Here is a 17602-nt window from a genome sequence, read left to right on the forward strand (position 1 = left end):
CTATAGAGATAAAAAGGTAGTTGCTCTACGTCCTGCAGGAAGTGATGTATTATTTTCAGTCTGACTTAATGCTCTCTGCTGCCACCTCTGTCTGAGACAGTAACTGACCAGAGCAAGAGAGGTTTTCTATGGGGATTTGCTACTGTTTTGGAAAGTTCCTGTATTGGACAGAGGTGACAGCAGAGAGTACTGTGTCAGACTGAAAAGAAAACACCACTTCCTGCAGGACATACAGCAGCTGATAAGGATATGAAGACTTTAGATTTTTAAAAGAGAAGTAACATTACATATCTGTATAACTTTTTGACAGCAGTTGATTTGAAAGAAAAATAGTATCCCTTTAAAAAAAAACTTAATCTACTGTTCTAACATAATATATATTAATATAAGACCATACAGATATGGATACAGATACAGACAGGTATACAGATGTTTCACCATGGCCAATAATACAAGTCCTGCAATTCTTTCATCGAGCAAAGTCAGGTGATTCCAGCTGTCAAGTAAGTTGACTTTTTGTTCTAACAACCTAGATGAACCCAGCCAAGGTAACTCTTTCGTGTTCAGTGCCATTTAATAAAATGGGGCAATGTAACCAAGTTCACTGTCAAAACTTTTTGTTCACTCTGACAGGGGTCATTTTCGGATTTGTGTTTTGTCTCACACGCGACCTTAGTACAATAAATGGAGATTTGCTTGAAATCTATAACCAATCCCTGATATACGTACAGTGTTTTTCACCCCATAAGCAGAAGAGTCATTGAACTGTCGGAGAGGCAGTCGCCCGGCCATTTACCTTTCTGCAAACATCAAGTACTGTATACCCTTTAAAACTTCTCCCCTTAATACAACACTGTTATTCTCTATCCTGGTGGCCGCTATGGACATACTGCTCTCCCTCTGACAAGCCTCAAGCACATTTATTTTATAGGAGACTGGATTGGATTACGGTGCAGGTAAATGAGTTTGTTTTTTATTTATTTATTTTTTTACTTTTTAATTTGTAAATTTGAAAATTGTGTATGCATTATATGAGGTTATTCTATTGACTATTAATACATTTTATCATATGATTGATGTCAAAATAGTTTTTATTTTTTATTAATCAACTTTTATCTTTACTTTTTCCAAACTTTTACAATGCACTTAATCAGATAGCGTATAACATACAATAAAAAACTAATGCTATAATAGTACACTATGGGTATTCATTCTTTAAATTGAGGAATACCTAGATCAGTGGTTTTCAACCTATAAATCCTCTGCTGTTGCAAAAATACAATTCCCAGCAATTCCTGACAGCCACAGGTTGGGAGTACAGCTCTGCAGCAGCTGGGAAGCCATGGCTTGGAGACCATGGATTTGTTGTTTGGGCATTAGGTATGGGGGGATGGGGCTATATCAGTAACGCCTTCTCAGGTCCACAGCATAGTCAAGTGGCCTCAATAATTTAACCATTATATTAGATGTAAACAAAAAAGTCTTCTCAACAAAGAAGTCATTGGGGCTCATAGACTAACATGGGAAGCATAAGCATGTGTTCTGTGGATTAATATTAAGGATTTGCATCGTCCCCTAAGACAATACACATAAGTTCCTGCTAATTTCAAAATCATTAAATTGCCTTTCGATTTGGACAAAAATTTTTAGCTAACTGGGTTAGATTCTGTTCATGGCTCCTTACACATTAGAAAAAAAGGCCAACTGGTAGCCCACCACCAGAGACCTAACCCACCACCGGAGGCTTAACCCACCACCAGAGACGTAAGCCATCATCCGAGACATAACCCCCCCCCCACCAGAGACGTAACCCACCATCGGAGACATAACCTTCCACCAGAGATGTAACCCACCACCAGAGACGTAAAGCAAAATCTGAGACGTAACCCCCCACAAGAGACGTAACCCACCACCAGAGACCTAATCCACCACCGGTGACGTAAGCCACCATCCGAGACGTAACTCCCCACCAGAAACTTAACCCACCACTGGAAACATAACCCAACACCGGAGATGTAAACCCCCACCAGAGACGTAACCCACCACCAGAGACGTAACCCCCCCACCAGAGACGTAACCCACCACCGGAGACGTAACCCCCCCACCAGAGACGTAACCCAACACCGGAGATGTAACCAACCACCAGGGCAGTCTGGCAGTAGATTACCGCTTCTGATGAGTTAAGCAGCCATGTATATAGGGGAATTGGGAAAGATAGCTGTCGGTTGAATTGGTGTTCTGACTGTGTATGGAAACTGACCTGAGAAATTAAACTCTGTCATCAGCTGTTGGAGGTCATGATTATTAATTTAAGTATATAGTATACATGCAAAAAATTCTCATGAAGTCAAAATTGCGCCATTCAATGGCATTAATGAGGTTAACAAAATAAAGTCCTTGTAGTTGTCATTGTTTCAGTGCAAATGTCAGGGACAATGTGGACAGCAGCCATGGTCAAGTGCACCATTAGCCAACCCTGCATCTGTCATTACGCAATTGCCTTGTATGTGTGCAACTTAACTAGCATTGGTCATTCACGGTAAGCACTCACCATTGTTTGTTGTAAGATGAAAGTCCAGTTGTCGAACAAGGGTAAACCTGCAGAAGGCTGAGTTGACCTGAGTGAGTATGTGCACACTACGAAATCCTGGCGGATCACCCGCTGCGGATTCTGCACCTCCCCCCACTCGTGTCCGTGCGCGTCTCCACTGGTCCCATAGGCTTCTTCCTATGGTAAGGCAGATTCCGTCATCCGCCCAAAGAATGAACCCGCAATTCTTCGTGAAGCAGCGGAATCTGCCAAACCATAGAAGCGGAATCTGCCAAACCAGCAGGAATGCACACGGCCGCGAGCTGCGGAATCCGCGGCAGGTGATCTGCTGGGATTCCATAGTGTGGACATACTCTAAGGGCCACATGTATCATCCGGCGGACGGATGATTTTTGGCGGAAAGTGCCGATTTGCGTATTATTTTATACGCAAATGGCCGATTTGCGAATAAAATAATCGCAAATCGGCACTTTCCGCCGAGTACGCCAGGGGGCGGAAAGGGGGCGGAAAGTAGGCGGGAAGTGGGCGGAACGGAGGGCGCGGACTCAGAGTCCGCGCGATTTATCATCCGTTCCGCCCAAATGTACGCCGAAAACCTACTCCAGTCCTCAGCTGGCATAGGTTTTCGGCGGTGCGCACAGGATTTATGTACAGGCAGTCCGCCTCTACATAAATCCCCGTACCGCCGGAGCTGCGGGGGCATTTTTAAGTTCGGCGTAAAAAACGCCGGACTTAATAAATGCCTCCCTAAGAGCGCAGTAGAGTACAGTATATACTGATCAGCTAGGGGAGGTCAATAATAATGATGATCTCATAACAATGGCGCCGGTCAACGTTTTAGATATATTAGGCAGCATGTGAGCAGTCTGTTCTTGAGGGTGATCTGTTCAGCCACATTGATAATGACCAAAACTTGACAGGGTCAGCACTTCTTCAGAACTGAAGGTGTTGTGGAGGGCTGTGAGTATGCAGTGGTTAGTGCCTATTAAAAGTGGCCCAAAGTGGAAAGTCCATGCTAAAAAAGGTCAATGTTTGCCCTGATAGAAAAAAACAGAATGCATCAAAACTTGTCTTATGGGGTTGACGACTCCTTTCCATTATGCCTTCAATGGGCATATGAGCATTTGAACCGGACCATAGAGTAATGGAAGAATGTAACACAGTCTGATGAATCTGTTCTTATACATCTTGTGTAGGCGTCAGCTGCCTGGGGAAGAGATGGCACTAGGAGGCACTATTGGGAGAAGACACGCTGGTGTGGGGTCCTAGCATCATGTTTCTGTGACCACCTACCCAACCATTGTATAGATGATGTTCCCACTTGATGGAAGCAATTTTCCATGATGGCAGTGGCCACTTTCAGCAGGATAATGCGTCTGGCCACACTGTGAAAGGTGTTTAGAAATAGTTTGAGGAACATGACAGAACTCAAGATGATGACTCGACCTCTGAATTCATCGAGTCCCAATCTGATCGATCATCTGTGGAAGGTGCCAGAAAAAAAAGTTCAATCCAGTGAGGCAACACCTTAGAGGACTTACAAGACCTATTGCTTCTACAGTACCTTAGTCCTGGATATCACAGACACCTTCAAACTTTGGTTGTCCATGAATGATGGGAATTGTAGCTGGAGGGGCGAAGGTTCCCCATCTTTGTCTTATGGAGTCCATGTCTTCGGAGGTTAGAGCTATCATGCTCCAATCTAGGTGACACAATCCCTGTAGAGTTTACTCTCAGTATTGGAATATAGAGCCAAGGCATGCCACCCCCAACTGGTTACTGTATATCATGCACTGTATTGGTGAATCTCAATGGATACTTTCCAGAACTTTCTAAACTCTGTATTAGGTCCAGTTGTTTTAAACGAAGTTCTTGCTCTGTAATTTCAAAAGTAGTATCAAACTTTTTCCTTTTCTTCCTTTCTTGCGATGAGATTGGAAAGCTTTATTGAATATACGTCTTCCCTAATACACGTTGTATCTATATAAATGAATCAGAATTAATAAATCAATAAATAAACGAGAGGATCTTTCTGAGGACGTCCATAGGTCAATTGCTGAAGTGGTTTCAATTATATTCTGCTTACCAAGCAGGAACGGAATCATGTATCAGTGTAATTAGATAGGAGATATATTGACAGTATCATTTTGCAGGGTCCGATCCGCCCTAAGAGGAACAACCATGTCTGTTACATTAAAAAGCATCAAGAAACTTGGGAATGAGAATTCATCATTTGAGTCGGATGAATCAGGTACAGTAAATATATCCTACATTTAGTGGTGCTGTTCTTACCTAAATATATGTATCCATATTTTGATGGATGGACAGTGGACAGTAGTGGATGTTGGTGTATCAGTGGCGTAATATCAATGTTCTCTCAGGGCAGCAGTGGACATTGGAAAATGAGCGCTTAGTGGGTTATTAAGATGGACACTATGTTCACTGTGACCTCCTGTAATACACACCCATCACCCAGTGACTTGGTATTATACACACCCAGCACCCAGTGACTTCCTATAATGCGCACCCAGCACCCAGTGACTTGGTAGTCTGGACAACAGTCACCCAGTTACTTGGTATACTGGACAATGGCTTCACTGCTCCCACAGAAACCACCCACAATCCACCCTCCTCTCCTCTCTGTCCCTATATCTCTGTATTTCTGTCCCTGCTCTAACTGCCTGCCGCAACCTGCTCTCCACTATACACAGCCGACTGGCCGCCTCCAGGAAGCCAATCACCTTATATGGGGAGGTGCTGACATCACAGTGGGGTTTGCAGCTGATTGGACGGCACTAGGGATTATGGATAGTGCATTGCTTCTGCCAAAAGACAGTTTTGTAAGCTAACATGTGCGAAGCGAATCTGGCGAATTTAATGCCCGATTCACTGCAAATTGGATTTGTCGCATCAGATTCGCTTCGCCCATCTCTACTTGCTGGGCTTTTGCAGCCTAGGGCAGTGCTTCTCAATTCCAGTCCTCAGGCCTCACCAACAGGTCATGTTTTGAGGATTTCCTTAGTATTTCACAGGTAATATAATTATACTCAGGGCATCAGGTATGATCACATGTGTTCTTTGTATGGGCTATCCTCAAAACATGACCTGTTGGTGAGGCCTGAGGACTGGAATTGAAAAGCACTGGCCTAGGGGAATGTCTCTTGGGCTTTATATCTTAACTTGCATAAAACCTATTAGTGAAACCCATAATATGAGATCAAATAGGCTTCCCAGCACCTAATGTATACGTTATATGCTCATAAGCTCCATCTAGTGGTAGACAAAAAATTACCATTTACTTTTGTGACTGAGCAGGGGAGCTGGAACTTTGTAGTAGAAGAATTGTGCTCCAATTGCTGTAAAGACAATAAGAAATTAATCAGCGGACTTTTTTAAAATAAAAACTAAACATTAAAATAATTTTAATTTAATGTTACACAGTTGTGCTTATAGTAAATGCCAATTATTGTGTTGATCTTCAATGATTTGGCTTGCTATTTAAGAAGTATCCCTTGGTTAAACTGTGACTATATGACCATTGCCAGATTGGAGATTATCACGGATTTGGCATCTGATGTTATGAAAGCGGCCAATTGAGGAAAAAGTGCATGCTGGGCTCAGAAGCCTGAAAATGAGCGAGGGAAAAAAAATAATATATATATATATATATATATATATATATATATATATATATATATATATATATAATCCTGTTTAAAAAAAATCTAAATGATTGAAATTATTTTGTTGGCTACATAGGAAGAATGATTATTATGACTTTTAATAAATTCATTAGTAGGGTTCTTGGCCTTATGGGGTTTTCTTTATTGATATTTCTGTTATTAAGTTCTATGTAAATTATCTAGGAGTTAAAAAAAATATATATATTTTAGTGTTCTAATAACTTAAAATAGTGTGTACATTTTGCTTATATAGGACACTATGTAGTCTGCAATTTAAAAAAACATCATCCAGCTCAAAGCTCAGTTTAACGATCACTTACTAAGCATCATGTGCAACAGTGACACCTGGAGGTGTGAAAAGAGAACTACATCCACTGTAATATTACTAACGTTAATTATTATAGATTTACAAATATATAAATATTGATGGAGTATTTAGTGTATTGCATGTACAGTATATGAGTCCCTCTCACATCCTTTTTGTTTCTTTAACAATCCACTAGTTAATGTAATCTGTGAAGTACACCAACTCAGCGGCTTTTACTCTGGCATTGCATCCCCCCATCTCCCACTGGGCGTACTGTATATAGTATATCCACTCTTGTTGCTCTTTTGATTTATTGTTTTTCATCAGAAAACCTAACTATGTTTTTTTTTGTCATTACAGATAATCTTAAGAACACAGAGTAAGTATTAATATTGAAGTTGACCTACTATAATGTATCCAATAATAAGCATAGTCTTGTGCTATGTTCACATTTAGATCTGTGTTTGGTGTACAGTATACTCAGAGAAAAGCTCTTGGGCCCAATGTATCCACAGGGCTTACCATAGTGACAGATGGTAAAGAAGTGGCCTCCATCATGTCGGTATAGGCTTATATACTTTAGAGTGCAGTATAGAATATCCTACGCTAACAAATATGGCCACTAGCACTAGTAAGCATTGTACATTGAAAATTCAACATTTTGCATCATATCAATATATAATTTTTTTTTACAGAAAATATGAAGAGTCACCAAAAAAAGCTGTGTAAGTATTTAAAACTCATGAGGTGCAAGAACTTTAAAATAGCTGTCTACAGACGGGTCCCTTTTCCTTCTGGAAAAGATTTCTGGCTTGATTTATTAAATCCTCAGCCATGTTGTGAGGTTTCCTAAAGGAGAACATTGATTTGAAGTAAAAACTACCTCCAAATGCAAATGGTCCTTCTTCCCTTAAAGGGGTGCTCTGGCAAAAAAAAATCTTTCTCTTTCAAATCAACTTGTTTTAGTAAGTTATATAGATTTGTAATTTACTTGTATTTAAAAATCTCACGTTTTCCCATACCTATCAGTTTCTGTATGTCATGCAGGAAGTGGTGTATTCTTTCCAGTCTGACATAGTGCTCTCTGCTGCCAACTCTGTCCATATCAGGAACTGTCCAGAGCAGGAGAAGTTTTCTATGGGGATTTGCTCCTGCTCTGGACAGTTCCTGACATGGACAGATGTGGCAGCAGAGAGCACTGTGTCAGACTGGAAAGAATACACAAATTCATGTAGAGCATACAGAAACTGATAAGTACTGGAAGACTGGAGATTTTTTTTTTTAAATAAAAGTAATTTACAAATCAGTATAACTTTCTGACACAAGTTAATTTGAAAGAAAAAAAAAACATTTAGCTGGAGTACTCCTTTAATTCTCACTTGAGCATCAATGGCTTATTTGTCATCATACACATTTATAGTACTCACTCATCGAGAAACATTACCCCTTGAGTCCCCAAAAGTTGGTCACCTAAGTTATGCAGTAAAGCTGAGCCACTCCTGATATCCTTAAAGTGTCACTGTCAATTAAAATATTTTTGCAGAAATCAATAGTACAGGCGATTTTAAGAAACTTTGTAATGGGGTTTATTAGCCGAAAAATGCATTTTTATCAAAAAAAAGCAGTTTGAAGATGGAGAGGGGAGGGGTTGAGGGAGATAAGGCACCAAAACAGGACAACAAAGAGTTAATTTACAGCTACATCACCGGGCTATCTCCTCTGACTTCAGCACTAACTTCTGAATACCGGCTTTCGCACAGGTCCCACTGTGTAATCCTTTGTTCTCTGCTCTCTCCATCGATAACACAGGGCCCGACTGATGTAAAAGAGTCGAGATTTCCTGATAATGAGCAGTGAATGAGAGAGAGGAGGGGGGGGGGGGGCTGGGGAAAGTCTTTTTGAATGCAGATAATGGCATATTTGCCTAATAAACTCAATTACAAAGTTTCCTAAAATCGCCTGTACTATTGATTTCTGCAAAAAAACAAAAGACAAAAACAAAACAACAGTGATACTTTAAGCATCCAAATAAAGTAATGTGTGAACATCAACTTGACAGCTCTCTGGCTACCCGTTGGAGGTAGGCTTCCCTTTAAGTCATAAATGTTCTAAGGCACAGGTGTGAAGCTGTTGCAAAAATACAATTCCCATCATGCCTGGACCGCCAAAGCATGATGGGAAATGTAGATTTTCCAATAGCTGGAGGGCCATGAGTTTAGCGCCCCTGTTTGGAGGCTTCTAAAAAAAAAGCCTTATGTGATCATCTGTGATCAGCTTCTGTTACCAGGCTTCATCAGATCTTTTATCACAAGAAAAACCCTGCGATGAAGCCTGGTAATGCTGATCCTAGGGCAAAACCCAGACAGTCAATAAAAAAAAAGGAACTACAAAGCCCATATAATTCATTAGACATTTGAAAACTGCAGATGTGTGAGCATAGTCTTCATGTTATATAGCAGGAGTATTTGCTGTAATTCTACTTACTGATGTATCTGATATAATCCATAATAGAAGGTTCTTTGTTTTGAAGGTCTAAAAGTAATGATAAGGGTGACAGCATACGAGTTGGCTTCTTCCAGTTGGTGAGTGTCCACTCCTACTATTAGTCAGTGTTCCCCATACTTTTTATAATCTGAGTTGGTCACTTCATAGCTCTGGGAGAATGTACCTATAAGTCTTATTTTTTTTTCTTATTGGAAGAGGGAATGATTTGTAATCTGTCTCTACCCCTTAGTGTCCCCCGGGCATCCTACTCTGTTGCTGCTTTTTGAATTTGTGTTTGTTTGTTTGTTTACATAAAGAACTTCCAGGTCACAGGGGTCAGTAGTGACATAACAGGTCTGCAAGCTTATAGCTCCACCCCCTCCTCTCTGAATCTAGCTCCACCTCATCTAGCCGCATGGCTCTGTCATTACAGTGCCATGATGATTCACATATCATGCCAGGCAGGGGACTAATCCATTACTTACCTTGCCTGTCCGGAAGGTCCGCAAAATTGCAGATATGTGAATGCCCCCATACTGGGCTCTACTGGGCTCAGATGTGAGCTCCTCCTACAGGGGTGGGGCTAAAGACATGTGAATGCATAACCTCACCCACCTAATGACTCCCTATTCCCTCACTGGCAGGAACAGGAAACAGAAAGGGAACGTGACATCACAGGAAGTAAAGAAAACACAGGCATAGTGGTCATGTGACTGAGCCTGAGAACACAATAGAAATAGAAGTCTATGTAGGACATACAACACTCACAGACGTCAATGCAATGCTAGTTTGTTGAAAAATCCTGGACAACTCCTTTAAATTAAAAGGGCACTTCCACCTTAAGGCTATGTCAGCCCGGATCATCCCGGCCGGTACTTAAGTACCGGCCGTGTGATATTTCCGGCCGCAGAGTTTTGATGCGGGCGCATCAGCGCGCGCCCGCATCAGAGCTTCCCATAGCCCACAGTGAAGCAAGTGGCCAGAGCCGCTTGCTTCACTGTGTGAACTGACAGGTCTTTCTGCTGCCGGAATTCACTGAATTCCGGCCGCAGAAAACTGACATGTCAGTTTTTTCTGGTGCCACATGGGAGCCCGGCCGGAGCGCATACGAAGTGTGTACGCTCCGGCCGGGATCCCATTGCAAATAAGGCTATGTTCAACTCCTCAAAACTACGGCCGTAGTTCTGCGGCGAGAACTACGGCCGTAGTTTTACGTAGTGTGAACATAGCCTAAAGATATTTTGACCTATCCTAGAGATTTGTTAGTCAGGTCATTGGATGAAGCTAGGAGAAGCAATGGAAATGGGCTCTGTCGTAAGTGAAGTGCTCAGCCATGTGCTTCCTCTGGCTCTATTTGATGGATGAGGGTCTGAGCACCCTATCAAAACGTTTTACTTATCTTTAGGACATGTCAGACATGGTTTTATTAAGTGAAAGGGACACATTAAATATAGAGATAAGCAAACAGGGTTCGGGTTTGAGTCGATGCGAACCCTAACGTTCGGTATTTGATTAGCTGGGGCTGCTGAACTTGGATAAAGCTCTAAGGTTGTCTGGAAAACATGGATACAGCCAATGACTATATCCATGTTTTCCACATAGCCTTAGGGCTTTATCCAACTTCAGCAGCCACCGCTAATCAAATGCCAAATGATCTGGTTCGGATCGACTCGAGCATGCTCCAGGTTCGCTCATCTCTAATTAAATACTAAATCTATCATTTTTGCAGCTCAGTTTGTGACCCGAAGAGCAGATATACTATATACATATAGTTTACGGTACGGCAGTAGGATAAATCTTTCCCATGCTCTAGCAGCTCAGTATACTTAGAAAGAAACTAAGCTCACAGCAACCACTTTATACTTGTGCTAGAAGAGTTAAATGAACTGTCAGGGTAAACCTGATACACCAGTGTAAGAGGGTGGTACATGCACAGCCACAGCTTGGCGTTCTTTCACCTAGGGGCAAAGGTTCAGTTCATTGCCCTATGCTTATAGCTAAAATCCCTGGCCAAGGCAATGTTTTTTGTCCTCTTTTCCCCAAGCAGGTAGTAGATGAACATGCCCTGGTTGCTCATAAACAATTACATCCCTGGGTGCATTTGTTATTCAGAAAAAAAGACAAATTAGGTCAGCTCTCCTAGAACCCCATTCACATTAGGCAGAAGCATGTTGCTATGGCTGAAGTTGCAAACACACAAAAACACAAAAAAAATGCAACAGCTAACCGCAATGGCAAGATACAAACCCACTACAGACATGAAAATAGTTAAAAGCAGTCCCCCAACTGCCAAAAAAATTCCCACAAAAATAATGAGGCTCTTGGTTACCATTTGCAAACGGTGTAAACTACCGCACCACGTTACGGTGGCCTCATACCGGGGCAGTCCTACACTGTACTATGGCCTCTCCATGGCATCAAATACGCCTATGCTCTGGGCATGCAAGATCCATCTTATGCCGGCACAAGTAATTACACCACCTGGGTGGGATAGGTGGAGTGCACGACCAAGTAGAGGCGGCCACTCCCCCCCATCTGGAACACAGAAAAAAAGACAAATTTGGTCAGCTCTTCTAGAACACCATTCAGACAAGGCTATAGATGAAGTTGCAAACACACAAAAAGATGCAACAGCTCACCGCAATGGCAAGATGCAGACCCACTACAGACATGAAAATAGTTAAAAGTTTTTTTTTTTTTTTTTTTTTGTTTTTTTTGTGTGTTTTCATTTGGTATTGTTTAATCACATACTTCACCCACAGGTTGATCTGAGGGGTTCAATTTTGAGGCCCCCATGGAAATAGGAACACCCAGTTTGCCATCTGTATGATAATTAATAGTCTCCTTACATGGTGAAAAGTTATAACGTCAGAATTAACGTTCACCATAGTATTTTTTTTAAGATAGATAGATAGATAGACAGACAGCGGAAGATAAGAGAACAGAGAGAAGAGAAGGAAATAACATTTTATAGTGTATAAATGAATATGAAACTTTATAATATATCTTATCAGAAAAAAAATCTCTTCCTTCACTTAAGTAGACAAATGCAGTAAAGAGACAGATAGATACAATAGATAGATCATGTATAATTTGTCATATGTCTCCAGTTCAGGTTTGCCTCTTGCTCGGAGACCTGTCTGATGGTCTTTGGTGGTCTGGCAGCAGTGATCCATGGTGCAGCTCAGCCGTGCATGTTGCTAGTCTTCGGCATGATGATTGACACATTTATAATGTATGATGTTGAATTACAAGAGCTCCGAGATCCTGACAAGGCTTGCATAAATAACACCATCATGTGGATAAACGGCTCCAATTATGAGGCTGATAATGCGACATTAAGCTGTGGGTAAGATATGTTATTACAATTATTCATTATCATAATTTACACTTACTGCAATCTTTCATTGTACTCTTTGGCATCATTACAGATGAAGTCTGTTTTTTTCCTTTCTGACAGCATGCTGGATATCGAAGCAGAAATGACTAGATTTGCCGCTTACTATGCTGGTATTGGATGTTCCGTCCTTCTTCTTGGATATATGCAAGTAAGTTTTATGGTCAAATGTGTAAAGTAGCTCTTTCCTACAGTTTCTATTCTTTGTACATTGTTGTGGGGGCTGTCAAATTGCCTGAACTATTTTTAACAGCATTTAGTGACAAGTTTTACAAAAAAAAAAAACCTCATAGACATAGAAGACAATAGGCAGAACTCGTGAAACATTACTGAGCCTATTCAGTGACCTCAGAAGGGGTCATTCCACAGGGAGGTGTTATTGTCATATACTGGAGCTATCTATCTACTTGTGCCAACTGATGCTGTAATTCTGGGCAGATCACTTTACAGCAGCCTCCTTCTTATCATCACAGACAGAACAAGTCTCAGCTTAGTTTTACACACTTACATCCAGCTATTAAAACCTGAACAAACCTGTCATATTTTTAGTTGAGAGATCTATATAATTATTGCAGTGTCCTGGTACCAGTGATATTGCAGTGTCCTGGTACTCGTGTCCTAGCCCAAAGTTGTTGTGTGGCTGAGGAATGTCTTAGTAAGCAACTCATTGCAGTTGATGGCTTTGCTAAGAAGAGATCTGGGCCACATACATGGTGGAATCATAGCATTATGTGGAGGATTCACCCAAGACTGCATACTATCCATGATGACTCCTCCTCCTGGACTCCTCAGCCCAGAATGAGCTGGGATTTCAATCAATAATTTAGAAGTTACACCAAGCTATATCTCAATCTGCTCAGCTTCTTCTCCTCTATGACATAATGCTAATAGATTGGACAGCCGTTTCATGGTGACGGGTTTCCTTTAAGTTTCCCTTTTCAAACTAACGCGGCAACTTTTGTTTACTGAAATGTTGATAATTTGGTCTTTTCTCATCGTTTTCAATCTCAGATTTGCTTTTGGGTAACAGCAGCCGCCCGACAGATCCAAAGGATCAGGAAACTTTACTTTCGTAAAGTGATGAGAATGGAGATCGGGTGGTTTGACTGCACATCGGTGGGAGAGCTGAACACCAGGATGTCTGAGTGAGTTGTATTACATGGTGACATATTAGACTACTATTACAATTACAGAAATTTAGCAGAAAGAGTATTGTATGCTGGTGCTCTATAGGACTGGACTCTACAGATGGTTGGCCATTGTCCAGTACAAGTTCCCCTTGGTTAAGGTTTTGGGGCTCCTATCGGTGTCTTGGAACAAAGTATTCTGAGCACTGGCCCTATCAACTCTGTTTCATACATGGCATATCTCTGTAAGGACTAATACATTCAAAAAGTATTAGGTAATCTGATCTGGCTAGTAGAGGGCATCAGGGGCACGGCCACATCATCATTTCAAGCTGACCTCTGACTTATTCCATTATTCAAATGCATTGACTTGAACTTTATAATGAGTTATCGATTAGAATAATGGCATTTGTCACTGTTTGGAGTTAATCCACTGTCTGGTTTTTGTACAGTGCTGGAAGAGTCTTCATTTTTCCATTGCACGAAGATCTATATCCCCTATAATCCATAGCAAGTATGTAAAATAGTGCTTCTCCAGGAGGAAGAATTGTCTTTAGAGTTGTACATAGAGCACAATGCAACCAGAGGCTTACTCTCTACTCATGAGGCCCAAAACCATTAGGTGGTCCTGTATCCAGGTCCATTTGTGGGTTAGCTATTGACTTACATGGTAGCTGGCTCCAATTTCCCTTCCCCTTGTGAGACTTACTAAGGCAATGCTGTGTCTCCTTGAGGAGATCACCAAGTGGGCATATCGAGTCTTACAACCTGTGCAATGTTCCATGGAAAAAGAACATACAAAGTAGTTTTTCCCCCCACCTTTGTACAGATACAAATCTGTGAATTTTGCATTCTTTGTCCCAGGGAGCACTGTCCTAATGTCTTCTAACTAGCTGGATCTCGACAAGGAGAATCTAGACCTTTAAGGAGTCCCTAAGAGCAGTGATGGCTATTCTTATCTTTTATACTTATTTATTTATACATCTTATTTTCCTAAAATGATGGTCTTTCTCCACCACAGTGATATCAACAAAATCAATGATGCCATTGCGGACCAAGTGGGTATATTCATCCAGAGATTCACCACATTCTTAGCCGGCTTCCTTTTGGGATTTGTTAATGGATGGAAGTTGACCTTGGTGATCATAGCTGTGAGCCCACTCATTGGTGTTGGAGCTGCCCTTATGGCCCTGGTAAGATCACTCCTCCTACATGACCCCGGCCAACTATCTTGACCCTTTGTTTTCTAGGCACGGTGAATTCACTCTTAACTTTTCCTTTTTTTTTTTTCATAGGCGGTGGCCAAACTGACCGGCAGAGAATTACTGGCCTACGCTAGAGCCGGAGCGGTCGCTGATGAAGTTCTGTCTGGAATTAGAACTGTAGCAGCATTTGGAGGCGAACTGAAAGAAGTTGAACGGTTTGTGGAGTCTAATTCTAGATAACCCATCTTACCAATAACCGTTCTATGGGAACTAGAAGGGTAGTTTCTTATTCAGGTTGTCTATATGTGGTGGTGGTATAGCCTGGTCACTTGCCAGATGGTGATGTGTGATGCCACTGATGTAGTGGTTGGTCGGGATATAGCTCAGCCAGATGGTAGATTGTCGTGACGCCAGTGCCAGTGGGGCACACAGGTATGGAGGCACACCTGCTTTTAGATTAAGGGGACTGGCTATGTCCTTGCCCCTGTGTTTGGTGACCTGCCGGGCTGTGAGGGGGGTCCAGAGTGGAGCTGTGACCCACCTGGACTATTGGTACCACCACTCACAGAAAGGGGAGATGACCCAAGGATGGAGTAGTGACTATGAAGGTGCCGGAACAATAATCAGTGAGTCCTGTTGTCATAAATTAAATCTGTGAGAATACTTTGTACAATAGCTCATCATAGACTGTAGACACTGTAGACACAGAACAGACTCTGCGCTAGGAGCCTTTGTAGTAGAAGTGCTGACCTGACTTGGTTGTGTGCTGAGAAGAAGAGTGAGCTGATAACAGTAGAGAGGAGTTTGTGCTGAAAGTTTAAAGTAATGGAGAGGAGTTTGTGCCTAAGGTAGAAATGTGCTCTGCTGAAACTTTAGAAGAAAAAGAAGTAGAATACTAAAGAATACTGGAAAGTAGAAGTATACTTGTGCCCGTGTTTAAACCTTTGCTGTTGTGATACCACCTGTTGCCATTCAGTGTCTGATGACCTATCCTATTCGGGTGACACAAGCCCCAGACCTTGTTACCTGACTTGTAGCAACTTTGCTCTATCCAGACCAGTTCTTCTTCTCTCAGGATACTGTCCTGCCCTTTTAGAAGTGTTCACGGCATGGGTTGGGGTGTTCTCTGACTTGTCCTCTCCTGAGTGGCTTAGCACTGCATACTAGGAATAGGTGTAGCTTTTGAAGAAAAAGTCTCTATGCCTTCCATGTGTGTCTATCCACTACCACACACTAGACCACACTGTACTGACTGGAGGGGGGACCTGGCAAATCCAGGGCCTAGCTGGACTACAGCAGGAACCGTCTTGTCTTGCGTTCTCTCTCCATCAAGACTTGGGTGTGCACTTCCTCTCATGTGACAACTTCCTACAGGACATGTAATGTCCCCTGTGAGTGGTGAAGAAGAAAGTGTAAAGAGAGAAGGAGAATAGAGATTGTTGAAGAAGAGAAGAGGGCTCTCATTGGTGCGCAGATTATAACAAACAATAACCCCTTGTTCACTACAGCTGTGCAATATACAAGTGCATACACAGATAATAGTGACAACTTGTGGTAAAACTTAGGTACTACTTCATTACCATGTTTACTTGACGTACAGACTTTTGCAAGTGGTGTAAAAACTAACAACACCCGTGGTGGGACACTATATATATAATAGAGCTAAGAGAGGCTGAAGACTTTCACACTTTGGAGAACATTGTGAAATATATATATATATATATATATATATATATATAGAGCTAATTTTTCAACATGTTGAAATAGGACTGGCGGCAGCAGACCACTGCTATCTCCTATGGACTACCTGGAGATCACCGTGCCTCCCCTTGCTCTTACCTGCTTACTGTTTTTGTTTATATAAGCACCAACAGCGATCAGGGAACAAGTAGCAAGCCAGCGCCAACCTGACAGGTCAGTGCTCGCTAGCTACTAATGTCGGGCCGTGTAATATGGCCCCTAGGCCCTCTCTAGTAAACAGTAACAACCTCTATTTTCCTGGGAGAAAGTGTACATAGCAAACCTAGGCGATAAATAAACTAGCAGAGAAAGATGGCGGCAGGTATATAAAGGTTGTTACCATCAAGATAAATTTTTTGTTATTGCCCCAACTAGCCAGAATCCTACTCCACACTGACGAGGGGCAAATACCCCGAAACGGCTGTCTGTGGATGGAGGCCTGCCTTGGCAAGCCCTTGTCATGATCGCAATACTCGTACCTTGAGTTAGACATTGACAAAAAGGGGCCACCCTGGTATTTCCCTGTTTGTGTTCCAATACTCGCAACCGAGTGGGACTTAAGGGGCTATTTTTCAGGGTGGTGTGGTGCTCTCCCCATCATGGAGGCACCCCGTGGCAACAGGCTAGAGATATCTGGCTATCCCGTGTTTTGACACTCGCAACTGAGACTCCACAGACTTTTGTTTTGCATGTTACCATCAGGATAGCAGCAAGGCAATCTCTTTAGGGCTGAATAATTAAAATGTCCCGACCCCTCTCAAAGGTCAAGTGCGGCAATCACTGTCAATGTCGGCAAATCAGGAGAGGGCCAGAGAAAAACTTCTGTAACTCATGAACATTATTAGATTTCATGATTATAATAAGATATTTGTATATTTCTAATCTGCACAGATATGACAAGAATCTTGTGTACGCTCAGCGCTGGGGAATCAGGAAAGGCGTCATTATGGGATTCTTCACTGGATACATGTGGTTTATCATATTCCTCTGTTATGCTCTGGCATTTTGGTATGGGTCTAAGCTGGTCCTCGAGGAGGAAGAATATTCACCTGGAAACCTATTACAGGTAAAATTAAAGAAATGAAAGCAACATATATAACACCTGGAG

General features: G+C 41.9%; 1 protein-coding gene across 1 annotated transcript in view; it reads left to right on the top strand.

Moving 5' to 3' along the window:
* Positions 1-696: 696 nt before the first annotated feature.
* Positions 697-17602, top strand: part of LOC138800812 (bile salt export pump-like) — a 68995-nt gene continuing 52089 nt past the window's right edge. The window contains exons 1-11 of the mRNA XM_069982861.1: positions 697-956; positions 4705-4802; positions 6902-6920; positions 7237-7266; positions 9072-9123; positions 12136-12374; positions 12486-12573; positions 13434-13567; positions 14571-14742; positions 14845-14969; positions 17386-17560. Coding sequence (XP_069838962.1) covers positions 4733-4802; positions 6902-6920; positions 7237-7266; positions 9072-9123; positions 12136-12374; positions 12486-12573; positions 13434-13567; positions 14571-14742; positions 14845-14969; positions 17386-17560 — 1104 coding nt within the window. The 5' untranslated portion in view covers positions 697-956; positions 4705-4732. The remainder of the gene's footprint in view (positions 957-4704; positions 4803-6901; positions 6921-7236; positions 7267-9071; positions 9124-12135; positions 12375-12485; positions 12574-13433; positions 13568-14570; positions 14743-14844; positions 14970-17385; positions 17561-17602) is intronic.

The sequence above is a fragment of the Dendropsophus ebraccatus genome, chromosome 9 (assembly GCF_027789765.1).
Source record: "Dendropsophus ebraccatus isolate aDenEbr1 chromosome 9, aDenEbr1.pat, whole genome shotgun sequence".
Lineage (NCBI taxonomy): Eukaryota > Metazoa > Chordata > Amphibia > Anura > Hylidae > Dendropsophus > Dendropsophus ebraccatus.